Source organism: Manis pentadactyla, chromosome 5 (assembly GCF_030020395.1).
Source record: "Manis pentadactyla isolate mManPen7 chromosome 5, mManPen7.hap1, whole genome shotgun sequence".
Lineage (NCBI taxonomy): Eukaryota > Metazoa > Chordata > Mammalia > Pholidota > Manidae > Manis > Manis pentadactyla.
The window spans coordinates 43,178,122-43,200,679 of NC_080023.1; the positions used below are offsets into that span (position 1 = coordinate 43,178,122).

General features: G+C 38.6%; 1 protein-coding gene across 2 annotated transcripts in view; it reads right to left on the reverse strand.

Annotated features, from left to right (window-relative positions):
• Window positions 1-14,941, reverse strand: part of CHIC2 (cysteine rich hydrophobic domain 2) — a 46,039-nt gene extending 31,098 nt beyond the window's left edge. The window contains exon 1 of one of the 2 annotated variants that reach the window (XM_036895293.2): window positions 14,329-14,922. In XM_036895293.2, the coding sequence (XP_036751188.1) occupies window positions 14,329-14,447 (119 nt within the window). In that variant the 5' untranslated portion in view covers window positions 14,448-14,922. Of the gene's footprint in view, window positions 1-14,328 lie in introns of both variants that reach the window. The other variant, XM_057502231.1, reaches the window with a different exon arrangement.
• Between the last annotated feature and the right edge of the window lie 7,617 nt (window positions 14,942-22,558).

Here is a 22,558-nt window from a genome sequence, read left to right on the forward strand (position 1 = left end):
CGTTAAATCTACTCTGCCTATGCTCTATAAATAGAACAAAGCCCAGATGACAGCATATGTTTACGGCATGGTTTACCAATTATTTTAAGCCCACTGTTGAGACCTACTGCTCAGAAAAAAATGTCCCTTTCAAATATGATTGCTCATCAGCAATGCACCTGGTCACCCAATCACCCAAGAGCCTTGATGGAGATATACAATGGGTTTAATGTTTTTTTTTTTCATTCCTGCTGATAACACAACACCCATTCTGCAGCTATTGATCAAAGAGTCACTTTGACTTTCAAGTCTTATTATTTAAGAATTACATTTTGTATGCTATAGTTGCCATAAAGAGTGATTTCTCTGATGGTTCTTGGAAAAGTAAATTAAAAACCTTTTGAAAAGGATTCACCATTCCAGATGTCATTAAGAACATTAATGATTCATGGGAAGGAGTCAAAATTTCAACAATCACAGGAGTTTGGAAGATGACTACAATCCTCATGGATCACTTAGAAAGGTTCAAGACTTCAGTGGAGGAAGTAATGGCAGATGTAGTAGAATTAGCAAGAGAACCAGAATTAGAACTGGAGCCTGAAGATGTGAATGACCTGCTGCAATATAATGATAAAACTTGAACAAATGAGCAGTTGCTTCTTACGGATGAGCAAACAAAGTGGTTTCTTGAGATGGAGTCTACTCCTGGTGAAGATGCTGTGCAGACTGTTGAAATGACAACAAAGGATTTAGAGTAATACAGTATAAACATAGTTGATAAAAGCAGCAGCACGGTTTGAGAGGACTGTCTCCAACTTTGAAAGAAGTTCCACTGTGGGTAAAATGCTATCAAACAGCATCACATGATAGAGAGAAATTGTTCATGAAAGGAAGAATCAATTGATGGAGCAAACATCATTGTTGCCTTATTTTAAGAAAGTGCCTTAGCCACTCCAACCTTTGGCAATCACCACCCTGTCAGTCAGCAGCCATAAACACTGATACAAGACCGTCCACTGGCTAAAAGATTATGACTTGCTGAAAGCTCAAATGATGGTTAGCACTTTTTAACAAGAAAATATTCTTAAATTAAGGTATGTACATTTTTTTAGACATAATACTACTGCACACTGAAGAAACTACAGTATAGTGGAATATAACTTTTCTACACACTCAAAAAATTCACTTGACTCACTTCATTGCAGTGGTCTGGAACCAAACCCACAATGTCTCTGATGTATGTCTACCTATCAAAATTTGCCAAGTGATAGTTTCTTAAGGGATTTTTTTTTTGCAATTCGGAAACTGAAACTGTATCAATGAACTTTTAATACTGCTAAATTAAATCCTCTGTTATATTTTGCATTTTTATTTTTTACCCATACCTGATTTTGTAACTTCATGCATTTGTCCCTTGGAAAGTATTTATAGACTGAATTATACAGATCTTCCAAATGTTGGTACACTTCATTGTTTGATATCAATATCATAACATTTATTACTATGACCACTGATGTCATCAGAAAGGTTTTCAGGTAGTAGGAAGCTGACAAGATCAAGGTGGCAGATAGAAGTTTTCCAAAATTCTAATTTCCATCTGAAACTTTATTACTGGCAACAAATATTATCAGTTATTTTCCTTGAAGTGACAGCCTTGATTTATCTAAAAAAAAAGAGGCTGAATGTTAACTAACACTATATAAACAAAAGAAAATAGTTCATTTAATTTGCACTACCACCTATACCTTAAAAACTACTTCAAAGCTGTATTATAGTTGACCCTTAAGCAGTTACAACACGGGAGTTAGAGGAACCAGCCATCAGCACAGTCGAAGATCGATGCACAACTTCTGATTCTCCAAATCTTAACTACAAATAGCTTACTGTTGACCAGAAGTCTTACTGATAACATAAATAGATGACTAACATATTTTGCAAGTTACATGTATTATATACTGTAGCCTTACAATAAAGTTAAAGAAAATGGTTTTCCAAATTATCACTTATCTCCAAAAAATTTTCCAATACATTTATTTTAAAAAATCGACTTCTAAGTTGACCCATGCAGTTCAAATCCATGTTGCTTAAGGGTCAACTATATTTTAATGGATGACTTTTTTCAATGTTACTGGTGGAGATAAATGATGGCTGTGAATTTTAACAGGTGTCCTTGGTATACAGTGGCAATAAAAGTGGGAGAAGGAAAAAGTGAAGCAGAGGAAATAGAAGAGCAAGAGAAGAAATAAAAAGAAAATGGGGACTGGCAAAGTACTACCATCAACTGTCTTATTGTTCAATACCTATTAAATGTCAATTCACTAGGCACTATGAAAGTAAATCCATGCACTACAACTACATCTATTCCTAGCATTAAAAGACTTTTCTTGAATCATGGTTAAAATACTCACAGCTTTAGAACTGATAAAAGTTTTAAATTATAATGGCAAATATGACAAGAAGGTAAAATACATTCAACTCAATCTATTTCACCTATTACAAGTTCACAAGTCTACTAGTACTTGGAGAAAAGAGAATTAATTCAAATCACTACTGAGCACCTTTTATGTAATACTTCATGATCATAATGTCCTACAACAGAAGGCTTACATAGCTTTTCAAAAAATTGTTTAGAAAAAGAAGGCATGTATGTATAAGGCCAATTTTTACTTCTATGTAATTTAAGGTAACTTTGAAAGTTCCTCGTAAAGCTTTTGCAATTTTATATCTAAATCCAAATAGAATCTTAAAACAGGCTTGTTTTAGTCATATCCTACTTATTTCCATTTCACTGCCATTTGCTTCCTACAACCTATAGGCGTAACTCGAAGTGTAAACCAATCCGATCTGGTACCCTGTACTCTAATCTTCATCCAATTCAGAATCTCCGTTTCCTGAAAAATATTAAAAGGAGTTTGGAAGGGAAGGATCTAACTCTGAAATCCCTAATCAGTAACTCTAACCTAGATACCTCCTTATTATCTTCTCTTTGAAATAATTCTTTTCTTCTTCACTTTAACCACTCTTTATTTAGAAATCCTCAATTAGAGCTTACTCCCTGGAGTCCATCCTCCAGATTCCCATAATACTTGACTTACATTCTCTCTGGTACAGATTCCCTGAAACTATTCACAATAGAGAAAATAAACAAAATAACATGGAATGTTAAGTAAATTATAATATCTCAGTATAACAGAATATTAAACAACTATTAAAAATGAAGCTGCCAAACTAATAACAAGGAAAGTACATATATTAAGTAAAAAAGAAAATACAAAAATGTACACATCATAATCTCAAGTGTAAAGAAAACTTACAAGATGACAGAACCTTCAAGAGTATAATATGGTAGTATATAGTCTTAGAACATGTTCATACCCTTTGACTCAGTCATTCTACTTCTAGCAATGTACCAGAGAAATTACAGTGACAGAGATATATTAATGAATAAGCAAGTATCCTGCAGTGCCATTAGTGAGAGAATATTAAGAGACATTTTGTTTCATGTTTTTTTCTTAAAATAGGATCTATTTTTCAGTAGATGTAAAGTAATTGCTAAGTAATTACTTTAGAAGTATTTCACAGTATTTTTCTTCTATTTGAATTTTTTTTTTTGATATTAACTAGGTATTTTAGCATAAGTAAACAAGGAGTTGTGGGTTCCCTAATCAATAGTTTTCCTGAATGCATTTCAACGTTTCTATAGTTCAAGTCCATATAACCCCTAGGCCTTTTCATTTCCACTTTTAATTCTTCTACGTCTCTTGTATCTCCTCAGATTAATGTTTCTTACAACTCACTAACACATTATTATTTTGAATTAAAATGTATTTTTTACCCAGGGTGGATTTTCCCTTTAAATACTTAACTGCAAGAATCTGCTTCCACTTGTTTTGTTCTGTATTTATTTTGCCTGCTTTGGAGTTGCAGTGCTATTCTTTAAACAGTGTAAATTCTAAAACAAGATAAATGTCCTACAATTAAATTAATTATAATACATCAATATTAAAAGATACTACTAAGCTCAAAACTATATGTACTAGAGAGTAGTCTGTTAACTCTGAGTACCTGACTAGGAGCTCCCTATGCTCTGGACAGTTAGACCACAAAAGGGCATCTGTTTTAAGAACAGCTAATTACTGGACTGGTCAAAAGCATAAGGGAGGCAGGGCCCAATTTGAACACTAACTCAATCTGATCCTCTTTCTTGAGGTATCAGAATAAAAGACAATTTGAACATTAACTCAATCTGATCCTCTTTCTTGCGGTATCAGAATAAAAGACAATAGTTGGTAACATAAAGCTTTGAAGCCAAGATACAGTAAATCCATGAATAAGTAGAAGTCAATAATAAGTTGGGCCAATAGTAAACAGAAACTATGAGATAGAGGGAAAAAGCAGTCTGCCAGTTCCTGTTGCAACAGCAGAAGCCGAAACTCAACGTAGATTAGTCACTGTGACCGATCACTATACGAGGGAGCAAAGGACACATGCTGCTGAGAAAAATGACAGAATAACTTCATCAGAGCCGCACTGTATCTAAAATAACGTATTCCACTCTCCCTGAAGCCTGGCTGTACAATGGCAAAGATTCCTATCTTCCTTAGACTCCATGCATTCTTACAACTCCTACACTTTCACTGCTTAAGCTCCCCTTGGTGGTTCTATTCTTAAAATCTAATAGAGCCTAGTGGTTCATGCTTTTTAAGAACCCATAATGACAGTGACAAATGTTCCCAATATGTTATATATATTTTCATGATTTCTAACATTTCAGTGCTAATATATACTACTATTTTAAACTAATATTTCTAGAAAAAAATTTTAATAAAGAACAAATACATCAAAATATTAAATGGCCTTTGCCTCTTGGTGGTTATAGATGGCTTATTTTCTGCTTCACTTTACATCACTTTTGTGTTTTCATTCTAATTACAAAAAGGAGGACTAAACTTCAAGAAAAAAACATGATTTAAAGGATTTTGTTTTTATTTTTAAGTCAAACTAAGGAAATACATGACAATCGATGTCTAGATTTCAAGCTAATTTCTACTGGCTTTAGAGTATGTTTTTAAGAATTTTTAAAGTATGTTTAAATATGTTAAATATATTATAATGAATTAAGAAATTAAAGAGAAAAAGTAATTCCTAATTCTACATGAGTAGAATCTCAGAATCTGAGAGCTAAAAAGGACTACAACTATCATTTAGTCCAAACATTTCATTTTACAGATGAAGAAACTGATACAAGAGGCAAGCAACTTGGATCTTATGGATCTAATTAGCATGTAGGATCTAGGCTAGAGCCTTACTCTTCAGAACCTAAGCCAGGGGCAGTTTCTACTAAAGACAATGCCTCCAGTAACTTACTCTGTAAGCACAGAAAATATTTATCTCCTTGAACTAGCAACTTCTAAATTGAGAAAACATCTCAGAATTGGACAGAATTGGACATCTGGGAAAAAGATCTCTTTTCCCATCAAACAGAAATTATACAATTAAAACTAGTACATAACAAATGTTAACATTTTCATATGGATCTAGGGAAAAAAATGTTTTTGAGCTTTTCACATTTGTACTTAAAATCCCAAAATACATAGGATTTTATTATAAATGTTTGTGTTGATGAGTAATACAGATAACATATAATTTTGTTGCTTTTGGTTCAATAAAACAAAAGAAGTAGTTTAAGCAAACAGACTCTGGAGGCAGACTGAATTGTTATTTTGACACTGCCATTTACTAGATATATCACTTTGAGCAAGTTAGTTACCTTTTCTTAGTTAACTCATTAAATGAGTTCACATACATGAAGTACCAACAATGCATGACATAAACCCTATATAACTGCTTTTATTATTACAAAACAATGTGTCTGCTGTGTTTTTATTATCATTATCCTTCTAATAAAGTAGGCATTATCACTTACTATCTACTATGGATGACTTGATAAATTAGAGAATGTCCAGATCTCAAGGACTTCACAAATATCCTCTTCAAACAGCTTAGCAAACAGAATAGCCAATGATCAAATTGCCTAATGTTACCTGTCAAACATTTTCTAACTTTTTGCCAGCCTCTTTGTTGGTCAGGGGGTGGTATGAATGAAAACAGGGTACACAGAAAGATGCTGGGTTCAGGAAAGCCAGGCAATATTAAAGCATTTGTAGCTCTTATCAATAGGAATTAGGCCAGAAATCCATAGAAGTGAGACTAAGGCTGAAAAGCACAATGAAGTTATCGTGGTGAAGATGAAGAGCAATAGAGTGACAGGAATGCCCAAATTCTAATCTTGGTTCAGATTTCAACTAGGTGTATTTTCTCAGGAAAGTAAATCTCCCTTCTGTTTTTATTTGCCTCAGGTAAGACAACTGGCCTCCAAGGGTCATATAGACAAAAATAGATGCTATCCAAAAGAAAAGGACAAAAACAATCACTATGGCAGATGTACTAAGAAGACCATAAAGGCTGAAAGGCAAAAGTGGAAGTAGGGAGAAGAAAAGTATCTAGGGTAAGTAAGGCAGAAAAGAAACAATGACAACTCACATCAGCAGTGGAGATGGTAAAAAGTGGTAAGATTTTGAAGCTAAAGCCAATGGGCCGATTTCTTAACAGACTGGATGCCATGAAAGAGAAAGAGGGACATCAAGCACATATCAAAGATTTCTTAGTCTAAGCAAATAGAACGTCAGAGCTGCCATCAAATGAGAATGGGAAGGCGGCAGTTAAAGCTGATTTGGGGGTAGATTATGAAATCAATTTTGGATATTTTGGATTCTCAGACATTCAACCTGTACAAATCTATAGGCTCACAATGTTTATCTCCCTATAGATATGACAAGACCTATGAATATATGAACTACAAACTTCAGGTTCTGAAACATTAATATATGGGTTATACAGATGGCAAGTAAAGACAGCACTTATTGTAAAGACAGCACTTATTTCCTAATGCTGAACTCCTGAGTTCAATGGAATCAGTTTTTTAGCTATTTTGGGAGAGAAAGTTGTAACTGTAGAAGAAATTAACAGATTTAATGCATAGAAATCATCCTTAAATTCATCTGACTGACTTACTATATGTCAGAATATTAACATGGTCCAAGGAGGGAGGGACAGAAATGAAAAGTGTACTGTTTACCCAGAAGATGCAGAACCACTGGAATTGAAGACTTGTATATAAACCTAGAATAAGTCTAAAACTTTTAACTGTGTGGCCAGTTCTGAGTATGTAGGTTCATCCAACTCTGTCAAAGTACAATCTTATTCATAAATCAAAGACTTAATTATTTAAATTGTCTAACATAAACCTCATCACTATACACAGTTCTGTAACATTCTAGCATTAGAATTTTACTGATTTTCAGTTAAGATTATATTTTCAAGTATTAACAGATAGATTATGTATGTTGTTAAACAGTGAAAGTTAGGTAAATGTATACTGATTAAACTTCATGATTTTAACTCTTAATGACACAAGGATTCAACTAATTAGCTCAATGGTTTTACATTATCTGTTCCAAAGGAAAAAATATTTTATATATTTTATATCTATTTTTTGAATACTCTTCATACTTACATAAATCTTATGAGTAACAATGATAATAAATTATGTTCACTTGAGAAACATATGGTTCAACTGGTTTATAGTACAGACCAGCAAAAATACCGTTTCAGGTAACATTTACAATTGAATAGTTTAGAAAGGGCAGAGAAAGAAGGCTGGCTGCATAAAAACTCCTTCACTGTACTAACCAAGGACTCCACTGTAACTACAATGCAGATAAAAGAGAATGAAACAAGGAGCTCTTACAAGAAGTAAACACACATTCACTTCTTAGTAATCAAAAAAAAGAAAAAGGGGAGGTCACCCCCAAAGTCCAACCAACCAACTCTAAGCTAAGTAAACTTCATTTACTAGATTGTTGAATGGAAAAGAGCTCATGAAGAAAAAATCATTTTTCTAGAAAGGCCTTTGTGAGAAAATTTCAGTCCCTGTGTACCCAATTCAGTTTTAAGTGTAAAGATATACAAAGCACTATCTTTTTCTCAAATCTAATGAACAGTTCACTGTCAAGTACCATACATCTTGTAGTTAAAGGATACCACTTTACAAAGATCTTCCCTTCAAATCTATGATCTTGTGGGAAAGCCCCTCTCCGCTTCCAGCATATGCTGTTCTCTTGGTGGCATATGAGCTGCCTTGTGGCAGTGGAACAGGAAATGCAGGTATGTCATCAAGACAGCCATGAATCAACAGTTAAGGGCAGCCACAGTTCTCTGACCTCACCCTCCACATAACAAAACAAAAAACAAAAAAAAAACTACAACTGGGGAATGAGATGGCAAAAGTGGCCACTGCTGTATTTTTCCATACCTCATAGGAAAGTTGTGAGATCTGATGACTTATAGCCAGAACTATAATATCTCCTTTATCCAAAAACCACACCCTAGATCAGGCCATTGTCATGTCTCATCTACACTGTTCAATAGACTCCTGACTTGTTAATAAAAAAACTCTCCCCAGTTTCACTCAAATCCCTGTACAATCCTTTCTGGCCCCTATTGAGCTCACCAACCTCATTTCAAGGCACTATTCCCTTTGTCCATTACATTCTAGCCATAAAGCAGAAGTATCCTCTCAGTCCCTCAAGCAGGCCAAGCTTATTTTGCTGTTCTCCAGACTTGGGGTGCTCTTCACAGGACTCTTTCATCCTTTTCAAATGTTAACTTTTCAGAGAGGTTTTCCCTAATCACATTATTTTCAATCACAGCACTCTACTGATGTCCTTCACAGTAATTTTGAGACATCATTTATCTACTGGCTGTAAGTTCCAAGAGGGCAGAGGAACTATGTTTCAGTTGTAACTATATAACCAGGGCCTCACTATACTTTACATGTCCAATGCTTTCCAGATGTGTCTGATATGAGAATCACCTACATTCTTTTTAAAAATAAAAATTCCTAGACTCCTCTCTCTTTTTTAACAAATCTGATTAAACATACCTGTCTACAGTAAGAACCTAAAATGTTTATTTTTAAAAATGCCCTTCGTGATTCTGATAATCAGGCAAGTTTAAGAAATCTTGCACTGGGGATTAAGCAAGACTGCATGAACATGGAAACACTGGTATAAAATCTGATTTTATAAATGGATTCAGACACAAATTATGAAAAGTCACAAAAAAAACCTTACACAGAAGATACTAGAGTAAGGATACCTAAAATATCTGTTGCTACATGCTATATTTAAAGCTTAATTTTATTGAGAATGAAATCTCAAGTAGCTTCATTGTAAATTAGAAAGAAGCCAGGCATACATACTGTAGAGACTTAAAAGATTCCCTTCTGAGTATATAGTTGGTCTAATATCCTGGGCCTTTAAATCTGTTAGGAATATAATAAACTCAAGCTGGATTCAAAAGCATCTCTTAAATTTAAAATAGTATCTTTCAGATAATATTACTGAGTAATGTTATTTAGAATTATAGCATTTGATTTACCATCATAAATAATTACATGTAATTTACTTTTTTACCACTTAGTCCCCCTATTCCACTTAGCTCATCACATAAAATTTGAAGTACTAGTCAATTTCACATTTGTTGGCAGGCAGCAATCCAACACTGAATTGTTTGGAACACCACATGAATTCCAGATTGAAATACAAATAAAATTTTGAAACTCAGTTTACTACCTTATTTCTCATTTCTCAAGCTTAAAAGAAAGTTCACCCATTAAGAAGTTTTAGTAGTTGGTCCAATTAGTATGTTTAGCATTTTTTTCCTCTGATCCATCAAAGATATGTTCAATGCTATATTCTAAATAAAACTAATTTCCTGTCAAATTATAGAATAAGAAAAATCTCTGGTAAAAAAGCATGTACCCTAATTTGATAATTTCCTCATAATTACCAAATTTTGTTTAAGAAAAAAAAAAAGAGGAGCCATTCAATCTTTCGAATATCATTTAACAAGAGTTCTATTGTAAAATAGTTTGCCTTCATTAGGAGGTAGAGAGGGAAGAAAACGATTATTCCACGGCAATGCTAACAAGATCCAAAGATGCAAGCAATTACCTCATTTATTTAGAGAACATTTCAGGACCTATAATATTATAGAAACTGCATTAAATGTTGGAGAAATAAAGAGCAATAAGCACAACCCCTGCACTCAAAAAACTTAACAGCCTTGTGGAGAAATATCAACAAGGTGTTCAAAAATCTCAAAACAAAAAGTTTAATCTTTAAAAATGAAATATGCCTTTTACATTATACTGGATGGAGAAAGGAGGTTGGAGTTACAAAATTTTTAAAAATGGTTCAATTGAAGTGCTTCCGTTATTTGGGCAAAATGTTCAGGTCTCTTGTTAACGATAGCATCTAGTAACAGTGTTGAAATACTGATACATTTCAAGACAATTTTATTAACTCTACCATTTGAAGGGTTAGTAAATATTACTGTGTTTTTGTGATGTCTCCTATGCAAAGGTCCTATTGTACCCCAAAGTAGTTTCCAAAATTTTTCACTTCAAGTCACATTTCTGCATCTTTCCATTTTCCACAGCATACCTGAGATGAAAACAAACAAAGATAGTAAGTCCCACAGCCACAGATAAAAACTGGTGCTGAAAGATGAGGAAGATGGTAGGAAGATTATTACCTCAAAAGAGACTACACAAAGACCCAGTAATTTAGTGAAATTATAAGAGAATACTATTAGAAACAAACCACATAAAATAACTTGGCTCTATGACAGGACTTAATGTTAGAAGTCAAAGGTTATACATGCCCTATGAAAGTTCCAAGTTTGATTATGTTATAGGAGGGCAGGAAGTGAGACAGGAGCAAATAATGTCAGTTACAATGATTGATTAGCTAGGAACTACTGGCCTAAAGCTAGCTTTAAATTCTAACTTTTATATTAACACATCCTTTAGTGCTATCATCATTGTGAAAAATCAAAGTCTTCAACAAATGATTATTATATTTTGTACAAACTTATTCTGAGAGATAAAGAACTCCATAACTGTAAAATATTAACCAACCTGGTGAATACTACCTAGTAAGTTAATCACTTTTTCCTCACATTCATTGCATAATGAGAAATCACACACACAAAAATAGGAAACTTACTTTTAACTGAAGTGTGAGTTCAAGACTTTTAAATTACATGTACAAAAATATTATGCAGTAATAGGAAGTTATCATTTCCCTGTCTTCTTTTAAACACCACTATTCCTCAAAATACGCTACGGCACAAGATTTCCTCCTGATGAAGCCGCCACCCTGTTCCACACTGCTACCTGTAAATCTAACAATGAAGGAAATTATTATTCTCACCCAGAAAAATGTCAAGAAAGAACATATATCATGATGGAAGTACAGTACAAGTCTGATTTAGAGTCAATATGAAAATATTTGTATTAAAAACTACATTAAAGCAGATTTTGTTGACAAATTATATATTTTGCACCCTATGTCCCAAAGATCTGATTATGCCCCAAAACTAAGCAAGAGCTGCCTGTATAGGAGAAAATGGAAGGTAATTTACTTTCTTACATCATTATAATGACAAGACAAACAGTGATTTTGAAAATAAGAGTAACACTGTAATATATTAAAGTAGGGAGTTAAAAAAGAGCAGAAATTTTCTATTATAAAGGCCAACCCAAAAGTGAAATCTGTGAAAAACACATATGGATGGATCTACATTTTTCAGATTGATCTAGATTACAGATGGTTTAGTTTATTTTACACCATCATTTACTTTCAAACTGGTAAGGAAAGACCAGAACAACTTCTTAAAGAAGGCATGGAGGAGAGTAGCAGCAGTGACAGACTTAGCCAGTTTTCCTGTAACTGTTCTAATAGCTCTTTCCATTTATCGTTAAAGGCAAAAATAATTCAACTTGGTACAGTATGCCTGTGAATTATGCATGACAGAGTCATGTAAAATAAAGCTTTGTATTACTATTACTGTACTTACCTATGTCACCACAAAACAGGTTTAGGTTTTCAATGCAGAAAGATGCTTATTAATTCCCATCACAATATATTTCACAAACTTAACCTCACATAAATTGTTTAGAAATGGAAAAGTAAGACTACAGTGAATCACCACTAGGTTTGAAAACGGCAGTTCAGATTTAAATATATTTCTCAAAGTAGAACACTATATGTGTGAAGGACAATCAGTAAAGGCTAATATTTACTGAGCACAGTACCACACAATGTTACGAATTCATGACGTGTTGTCTCACTTAATCCTTAATAATCTTACAGGTTAGGGATTATAACTATCCCCATTTTAACTGAAGAGACATAAATAATTTACCCAAGCAGCAGCAGAGAGTAGATTTGAACCCAGAGCCTAGAAACAAGGTAACCTAGAAGAGAGGGAAGTAGTTGAGGGAGATACAGAAATAGTAAGTCCCAATGTAGAAAGGCACACTGTTTACTGGTGGCATAGAGTTCCTCTTTATACTGTGGAATAATGGTTTTCAATCCTGGCTACACATTAGAATCACTTGTGGGACTTTTAAAAAAAAAAAACTGTCCATCCTGGGGACCTCATTCAGATACTTGGCCCGAAATTGGCCTGACCTGCAACAAAAGCAGGGATACTTTTTTTAAAGCCCCCAGTTTAACATATCTAAGTAGCCAACTACAATCAAATTTACTGATAACCTATTTGGTTCTGAGTACTTTGCCTACTGTATTTTCCATTTACCCAATAAAGTGCTTAGCTTTTCTTTTCCTTAGAGGAAACATTACAACCATAGCTACACCTTTTTAAATAACAAAACGTTGCTAGCTTTTCTTTGACATGAGGAATGCAGGGGAAAGGGTGGGGAGTTAGCACGAAAAGTCTGAAAAATGCTTCTTTAAGTACCTATGTACTCCTTAGGTTTAATACAATTTAAAAGAAGTCCTAAGGTTAAACTAAATGGCAGGCTCTGAGAGTAAAAATGTTCTGTGATAAATGTTAAAGAAAATATTTACCATCCATATTTGGTTGTATTTCTTAATTCTGCTGGTGATGACAGTTAAAACACTATGCAACTGTTATCGTGGTGATAAATCTCGTTGTCTTTTCACCATGCTGTGACAGCGATTATACAGTGTTTTACCCTAAGTCACCTGAATATAAACTAACAGGTGCTAAAGAAATCAAAGCATTACATAAGCATACCCAAATAACAACATGGCTGAGCACATTATGTACTGAGAAATACAAGGATTTTGCTGACAATCTTACATGAGAAGTCTGTTTCACTAAAAGTTATTCACTGCACATCCCACTCACCCTATACCAAAAATACAATGAAAACTGTTACAGATAGCCTCAGACTTACTGGCCCTTTTATTTTACTAAAAAGTTGAAGCGTGGAGATATTTGACAAGCATGCAAGTTTGGCCTATGATTGGAGCAAGAGATCCAAAATGAAAAAGAGTATAAATACTTCAAATTGTACAAAATTCTGTACTTCTCAGAGAAACATTACCAAACTTCCTGCTTCCGGACAGCTCATTATTTGGGTCTAGTCTTCACATTCCTCTATTAGTCATGACGTTTGGAAAGCACTCATTCCTCATTGTTTAAATAATACCAGACTTTTAAATGTTGCTAATCGGACTTACAGGAACTCTCATCAAATGAAGAAGTCAACCCAGAGTTCATGCCCAAAGGAAGGACTTAGATTACAGAGAATCCTCAGTGACCTTAACAGAGTGTAACCGTCACGTAGATTTTTTTTCAATTTTAACTGTAAACATGTACCCTTTTATCTTATACAATTACAGTAACTTACATTAGTTCCACAGAAATTGACTCTGCAAGAAACTGGGAAGACCTATTTCCCAGTGTGAAATACTGGATATGGGTGAAAGACGTTAAGACACGACAGTGAGCCTCTCAGTACCGACTGTCACTGGGGTCTCACACGGCCCAGATCTGGTCTCTGAGCCATATGTCACCACGCTCAAAGGCACAGACGAGGAGAGAGAAACCCAGGTAACTGGGTAAGAAAACAAGAAGTAGGCATCTCATAAATAAGTGTACTTCCACCCGGAAGCTGAAGAGGCGGCCCGACGTGCAGACCCTAAAGAAAAACCTTGTCTTGTGGGATCCGTCACCTTGCCCAGGCCTGTAAGGCCTGGTGAAAGGGGTGTGCGGGGAGGGAGGGCACGGTCTGTCCCCACTGCCGAAAGCGCCACAAATGAAAATAAAGCAAGTTTCCACTTCCCGGTCGCCCACTCTTCCTGAAGGCCGAGGGGGCTCCCGAGGAGTAGGGGACCACCCAAGCCCCGCGTCCCCCCCGCCCCGTCCTCGCCCTCCTCCGGGCCTTACACGGTGACGTGACCGGAGCCGCGGACCACCACCGGGTCCGGCGAGTACTTGAGCAGCTGCTCTTCCAGGGCCCGCTCCTCGTCCTCCTCTTCCTCATAGATCTCGTCGAAATCCGCCATCCTGTGCCTCCGAGGCCCCCTGCCCACCGGGACCTGACTCCAGGGCCTGGGGCCGGGATACGGGCTGGCGCGGCGGCGCAGACTGAGCGGAGTCGCTGCCGTGGGCTCGGAGGCCGCAGAGTCCCCTCTTGGCTGTCTCGGCTCCGGCTACACAGGAGATGCTGCTCCGGCTATCGCCGCCGCCGCCATTACCGTCAGCAATAACAGCACAATGTCAACATCCGCCCAAGGGCCGACACCTCTGCCGCCGCCGCCGCCGTAGCAGCAGCAACTCAGGCAACCACAGCAACAAGCCTAAGCCACCCGCAGCGGGAGCAGCCTGCTAAAGCATCGCGAGACTTCCCGGGAGTGCGGGCGGGTGCGTGGGCGCTTGGGTGCGTGGGCGCGTGGGCTGGCCGGCGGGCTGGGGGGCGGGAGCGCGCACGTGAGGCCTCGCGCGCTCCCGGGCCTCCTTCCCTCCTCCATTTCCACCCGTCGACGCTTCGGACGCGCCCTCCCGCCGGCGTGACCCCGCCCTCCAGCAACTGGGTCGTCGACCCAGAGGGTGGCCTTTGAAGGCAGGAGGTTGTGAGACCGACTCCAGAAACAGAACGTCGAGTGTCCACTGGGACGCTTAATTCCCCAAAGTAATTTCCAACCAAAACGACTAAAAATAAAAGCCCTGGTTGGAAGATAATTTATTTTGGCGTGGGATTGATTGCCAGTTTAACTAATAATCGAATCTCACTTTTTGTTGTTTTTTTAATATGTAATAAAGAGCAGAGTCTGTACTTTCCCAATTCGAAGAACCTAACAGACAAGCTGCAAATCTTTTTGTTCACTATAATACAGGTTTTTTCAAAACTTGTCCCAATTCAAACATCTTGTACCACCATCCCCTTAAACATAGTTCAATATGTGAGGCCAACAATGCTACTTTTTTTTTTCTTACAAGAAAAACTTCGTCATGCATGAAACAAAACTGATAAATTATCTGGATTCCAGACTGCAAGATGCAGTTTCCTGCCCCGGCTACCTCATCAAACATAACTTTTTCTTCTGGTTAAGACCTTCGGGAAGCCCTTTCTCTTCCTTACAGCTCCTCCCAGAAAAGGGAGGAGAGAGGAACTGAGGGGAAGAAGAGTTTAATGTATCCAGCTTACCTGCCCAGACAATTAGTAAATGCTAAGTGTCACTTCGGATACTTGATTTCATGGTCAAGAACCTGCCTGAGCATACATATCATGAGGGGCAGGAGCAGGCTCCTTAAAGAGTCCTGCATAATGAGCATATACTGTGCGAGCAGGAAAGGGTAGCATAGTGGACCCAAAGCTGGCCTATTACAGTGTTCATGTCCTGCAGTTCCCTTCTCCTTAGATGGGTCATTGTTGAAGTTGAGAAAGTGCAAAAGAGGACAAGGACAGAGAGAAATGCCAAAAATCTCCTCCTGGAATGGTTGAAGGAAATGAACATGGTTAGCTAATAAACGATGAAGGGAAAACACAGTAGATGTATCTACTGTATATTTCCCCAGAGTACGTTTATTCATCTATTCCTTCAACAAATATTTACTGACCTCCAAACATGTGGCAGGCACTGTGCATGTGCATGTGTGTGTGTGGGGGGGGGTGTATCTGTGTATATGGATGAGCTAACAGTCCCTGCCTCCAAGTGCGTTATTTATCACTAAGGCAAGCACTTGTTATTTTGTCAAGTGCTGCCAGAGTAATATACAGAGGGTCTAACATAGCACAGAAGGTAGCATAGTTTGGTGGTTAACAATGGGCTTGGAGCCTGACTGCTTGCCTTTGAATCTCAGTTCTTCCACTTACTGTGTGACCCTGCACAAGTCACATAACCTCTCTGTTCCTCATGTATAAAATGAGGATAATAATACCACCTAAGTCACTGGACTGCTCTACAGGTTCAATGGATTAATACATGTGAGATGCTTAGAAGAGGGCCTGGCACATGGTAAATATGGGGCAACAAAAGGGCATCTCTAGTTCCCATTCAGTTAATCAGTTCTATGAGGATCTGTACAATTTTTTTTGCATTATGTAATGTTTTACTATTTATGAAGCACATACATACATATCATTTAATATTCCCCAAGAACTCTGTGAGGTAGCCAAGGAGGATATAACTTATTCCCTACTTTCAGAAATGTTATGTGACCTTCTCATGGCCAAATGGCTATTTAATAAGGAAACTCAGAGTTTCGACTCCAGTACAATGGGTAGGCCAGGCCCCTGAATTTCCATCTTGGCAGGAAGCAGGAGACCAGTGGCTGTATTCAGTTAAAGGAGAGTCTGCAAATGGGAGGGTATGAAAAGGGACCTAGAAGAAGGAGGTCAGTATGTTTCAGGCATGGCCCACATCCAGAGTGCTGTGACTGAGAATTCACCTTTCTGTGGAAACAGTGGCCAAGATAAGGGGCTAGTGCCTCAAAGTATCTAGGTCATCACATAGCTGACAACTTTCCAAGGGCAGAGGATGTCACCCATACCTCCTTAAATCTCCAGCACTTTCCACAGTTTCTGCTTCAGAGAAGGAGCTCAATAAATGTCATGTGAATTGAGATATATTGTTACCAGCACTATTTCTAGAATATCATGAGTTAACTTAGCTTCTGATAAATGTGAGAACCTCTCCCTTAACACTGGTTCTTTGTGGTAAAATGTTCTTATTCTAAGATCTATTCAACAGAGATCTTTGTAACCCCCATTGCCTCAATGCAAAGTGGCGACTGCCTTATTTTTGCTCTTCCTATTTTGCTTTCCTTTTTCCAGCTCTGAAAAACCTGTCAGAGCTAGCAAAGGGGTGTGGGGCCTGGGAACAAGGCCAAGAGGGTGAGAAAGATGAGTCTCCCTGATGCTCATTGACATCATAGTCCCAAACTGCTCCCTCAACCCTCCAGGATCCTGTTGCACCCCTTCCCTTGTCTCTACTGAACCCCCTTCTCAGTACCTTGTCCCTCATGCTCAGGTGCTCTCCTGCTCTCTGCTGGATGGAGTCCTCCCTAGACACGTTCTGCTCCACACTCCTGCTTCACACACTCTCACATTTACCTTCAGACCAAATGGTTCCAAACCGAAGAGGATAATGCCTCAGGGCCCTCATGAGGCAACAAATATTCAGTTGTTTTTAAGGCAAATATTCCTAGATTTGTAAACTTCCAAGGTCTGTCACTACCTAGCTAAATGATCTTGGACTGACTCAACTTTCTAAGCTTCCTTTCCTTCACCCTGAAATGGAACTTATGTCATGGGGTTATCAAGAATGAAGTGAAGTAATGCACATGCAGTGGACTGTACTGTGTCCCCTCAAAATTCATACGTGGAAGCCCTAACCCCCAGTGTGATGGTATTTGGAGAGGTCTTTGGGAGGTAATTAGGTTGAGATGAAGTTGAGGGGGTGGGATCCTCAGATGGGATTAGTGTCCTTATAAGAAAAGACCAGAGAGCTTGCTATCTCCACAACCCTTCCCTCACTGTAAGGACACAGAAAAGAGATTACTACCTTCAGGTCAAGAAGCTGACTCGCACTAGGAACCAAATAGGGCAGCACTTTAACCTTGGATTTACAGTCTCCAGAACTGTGAGAAATAAATGTCTGTTGTTTAAGCTACCTAGTCTATGGTATTTTGGTATGGTAGGCCAAGCTAAGACAACATTTAATCCCTCATTTGTTGACTCATTCATTCATTAAACAAATATGCATTGAATTTTTCCCATGTGTCATACTCTGTGCCAGGAACTAGGAGTGGTAAACAAAAAACAGTCCCTGGCTTCATGGAGCATAAAGTCCATTATGGAGGGCTGACAGATAATTATAAAAATAATGAACTATTAGAACTGTGATCAGTCCTGTGGAGATGTACAGGGGACCATGAGTGTCGTGAACAGACCTACCTGTCTCTGAGAAATCAGAAATTCTTCTCTGGAGAAATGACATTTAAGTTGATGAGTTAAGCGAAAATATAAGGGTAGGGAAATAGAAGAAAGGAGAAAGTTCCATGAAGTGAGAACAGCATATTTGTCTTAGTTAGAATACCACTTAGAACACTGGGTGGCTTATAAACAACAGAAATGTATTCCTCTACCCTCATGACAGTCATCTACCAAAGCCCCAACCTCCTAATACCATCACATTGGAGGTGAAGATTTCAACATATGAATTGTGGGGGAACACAAACATTCACTCAGTAACAATGTTTAAAGATCCCAAGGCAAAAAAGAGCATGGACTGTAAGATAAATTCTAACAGGAATAAGCAGGCAAAGAGAGGCAACAAAGGGCCAGGTAATTTATTTAAATACCCCCAGGTGAGGTTCTGTGGTTTTCTTGCGAGAGGCCAGAGAAGTCACACCCAGTTAGGGAGGTGGGGGGCTTATAAAGGATTAGGAGGGGGAGGAGTGGGCAAGCTATCCTAGGGGGTGTGGAGAGGTGTGATTGGCTAAAGGTGACATAATAGACAACTAGAAACTTTTTAACTTCCAAGAGGGAGGAGGCTGACATCCAGGTCTTAGTAGGCACATCAGGATGGAATTCAGGGAGAGCTGTCCCCTTTCCACATACGGCATGGACTTTGGGGTCTGGTCTGTTCTCCCCCTATGGCATCTCTCTGTGCTGTTTGCATGTCCTTGTTTTTCCTTTCTCCAGCCTAACATGGACCAAATCAGGTACAAGCCAAAGCCAGTGTGGCTGGACCACAGTAAGGAAGGCCGAGCCAAACTGACATGGGATCAAAGTGGCTGTTAGAAACCTGAAGGCCTTGGTAAGGAGTCAAAGTTTACCCTAGAAGTAAAAAAGCTGCACTGAGGATGTGAAGCCAGACTGTGACATTATCAAATGTGCATTTTAAAATCCCCAAACAGGAGACCAAGAGCCCAACCTACCCAGCATGCATCCCCTACTTCTTCTGACAACAGCACATAACCCCTGTGTCCAGACGATTTGTGGTAAATCGTAACTCCCCCACTCTGAGTGCGTGTGACTGGGTTAAGCTGACCACATACTCAGTCCCAAGAGTGCACAAATGGCCTTGGGCTGGCAGATAAGACAGCATGAGTTGCCCTGGGGCACAGTAATTGGTTTGAATGGATACACAATTCAGATAGAGCCAATGAGATTCAATATCAGGACTTTCAATAGAGCTATTGGGGTGGCGGAGTCTCTTTTTCTATGAATCTACTAGAAGCCATAGTGCTCTTGCAATGGTAGAAACTTGCCTAAGAATGAGGAAAGCAGGGCCAAGGGATGAACCACGCGTGATGTTTAAGTCCCCGGAGTTCAACCACACCTCAAGATGTCCCAAATTTGTCAGAGAGGATAATAGATTCAGTCTGTGGAATGTGAGACACCTAGTAGAGATGTCAAGAAGCACATAGATAAAGGTAGACAAATGGATAGATGTGCAGATGGATGGATAGATAAGACAGAAAGGAAGAACAAGAATAAGGATGGAGGGAATGCTCAAAAGAGAAGTCTTGGCAGGAAATAAATATGTTTGGTATCCATCAGCTCATAGATGGTATCAGTAGCCATAGAAGTGACCAGGATGGCTCAAAAGCCAAGAGGAGAGGTGGTCTAGGGAGAGAGTGAGAAGATAAGAGGATTTAAGACAAGGCATTTCAGTGATTAGAGATGGAGAGAGGGAGAGTGAATGACAAAGGAGGCTGAGGGGAAGTAGCCAGAGTGGTGAGAGGTCAACTGCAAGTGTGGTGTTAAAGTATAGGGAGAGAAAAGTAGAAGGAGGTAGTAATCGTCCCTCTAAGTTGCAGAGCTGATCCAAACAGTGTCTACTGTGTTTAGCAGAACACCAAATCCAGGAGAAGGACTCAGCTTCCACAACCAGCAATTTGACAAACAGAGCCAACACAGAACCCCTTGATTCTACAAACACATAGACAACCTTGATCAGATATAGTCATTTTAAAAAGAGTAATAAAGGGGAGCATAACTCCCTACTCCTTAAGTGTGGACTATACATAGAGACCTCCTTCCAAATAGTGCATTATGAAAAGGGGGCAATTTTATTTTATTATAAATAAAATAAATCTGTGTAATAAATTTAGATAATAAAATTTATATTTTATTGTTAGTAAAATTTGCTGATTTTATAGTGGTGACACCTGATAAACACTACTGCAACCAGGTAATCAAGGTCAGCATCAACAGCCATGAATCACATTAACACACGTACCTTTGATTTGATATAATGAAAATGGCACTTAACCTTCCTGATCTTCCTCCAGAAGCCCACAGCCCCACTCTAAGTAAAAAAAAAATCATTAGATGAATTCCAATAATGAGGTATCCTACAAAATACCTCAAAAGTATTCCTGAAGACTATCAAGATCATCAAAAACAAGGAAAATCTGAGAGAATATCACAGCCAAGAGGAGCCCAAGGAGACATGACAACTGAATGTAATCTGGTACATTGGTTGTGATTCTGGAACAGAAAAAGGAAGTTAGGTAAAAACTAAGGAAATCACAATAAACCATGGGCTATAGTTAATAATATTGAATCAATTATTTGTTAATTTTAGCAAACATACTGTAAGGTGTTAATAATAGAAAAAATGGTGTGCAGGAGTATCTGTACTCTCCGTACTGTGCTCCCGATTTTTCTTAAAGTCTAAAACTGCTCTAAAAAATAAAGGCTATTAAGAAATAGTCATCCAGGAAATATTGAATTCAAAACTGAGGAGAAACTTTTTAGTACCAGAAGCAAAGATAAAGGTTAAAGTTTGAGTGATAGACTGATAGTTTGTCAGGTTATTAGTTGAGGAAGGGATCATATAGACTACACTGAGGAGCTAGGAGGAGGAAGAGTGGGGTGGAGAGGCTCAGGGGATTAGAGACCAGAAGTAAGCCCAAGCAGCTAGAGTCAAGATTTTGAACACTCTTGCTGTGATCAGAGACTTGGACATGGGCAGGTTCATGGCAGGACCACCATAGCCAACCAGCAAGAGCTGCCAGAGAAACCAGAAGAACTGTGCCCATGGGCCCACAAAAGCAGTGTGAAAACTTTTTCTCCTGGAATTCTGTGCTGGAGAAATAAAGGTCTCTGGTGAAAAATCAAAGCCCCAGGCCTATACCCTGCTTGACTGCCATATCTAAATTTACACCTAATTTGTGATAAAGAAGTGGCTGAAATAAAGAAATTAGTTGAGGAAGGGATCATATCTAGCATATGACTTCGAAAAAAGGCAAATGGGATGGGGTCTAGAATACAGTGCCTGGAACATAGTAACCATGCAGAGTATGTTAACTGAAAGGAAAGGAGTGACACACAGCAGCAATTCACCAGAGAATTCCGCTTTATTGGGGAAAGGTGCTGGGTTATATAGGAAGGGGCATGGGGTGATTGTGGTGTCATTTCTACGGGGTTGGTGGCTATTGGCTAGGTGCTGGGATTAGGGGGGCGAGGGGTGATTGGGCTTCAGGTGGTGCCGGCGGGAACTGAGGACCCGGAAGAGAAGCAGGAAGTTCGCCATCTTATGGGTGGGGGCCCTTCATTCCCCCCTTTCTCCTCTAAAGGGTTGTGGACGTTGCCTTCTCTCTGACTGCTTGCTGCTGAACGGGGGCGGAGAAGGGAGTGAGGGCTTGAGGACTGGGAAGAAAGGGTTGATAGGACTCCCCACAGTAAGGACGAGTAGATGTGGACTTCTTCAGGTTGGAGATCAATGAAGGTTCCCTGTAACCATAGGTCGAGGACTTGTTGATTCTAATGGTGCCAAGAGGATATGGGTGCCAGAAGCCAGGCATCTGCAGCCATTGTTTCCAGGAACAGTTTCCAGCGGAGGGAGGGGTCCATCTCAGCGTGTGATGAGGAGGTTACGTGAGGGTGAGGGATCTTCTGTGGCTAAAAGCTGGTAGTTCCAGAGTAAAAGCTGGTTGAAAGTTTGATTAGAGATTTTACCAACTTGGGATTTGATAAACTTTACAAGGCAAGAAGAGACAGGCGAGGAGAATGATTATTATAGGGCCTGCAATGGGCCAAAGCCAGGTAAGGAAGGGGTTTGTTAGTATTGAAGAGAATGGGTTGGAGGAGAAATACTGTGGGTACCGGGAGTTACCCATGTAGTGAATGGCGCAAGACCAGTAGGGACATCCCCCGTAG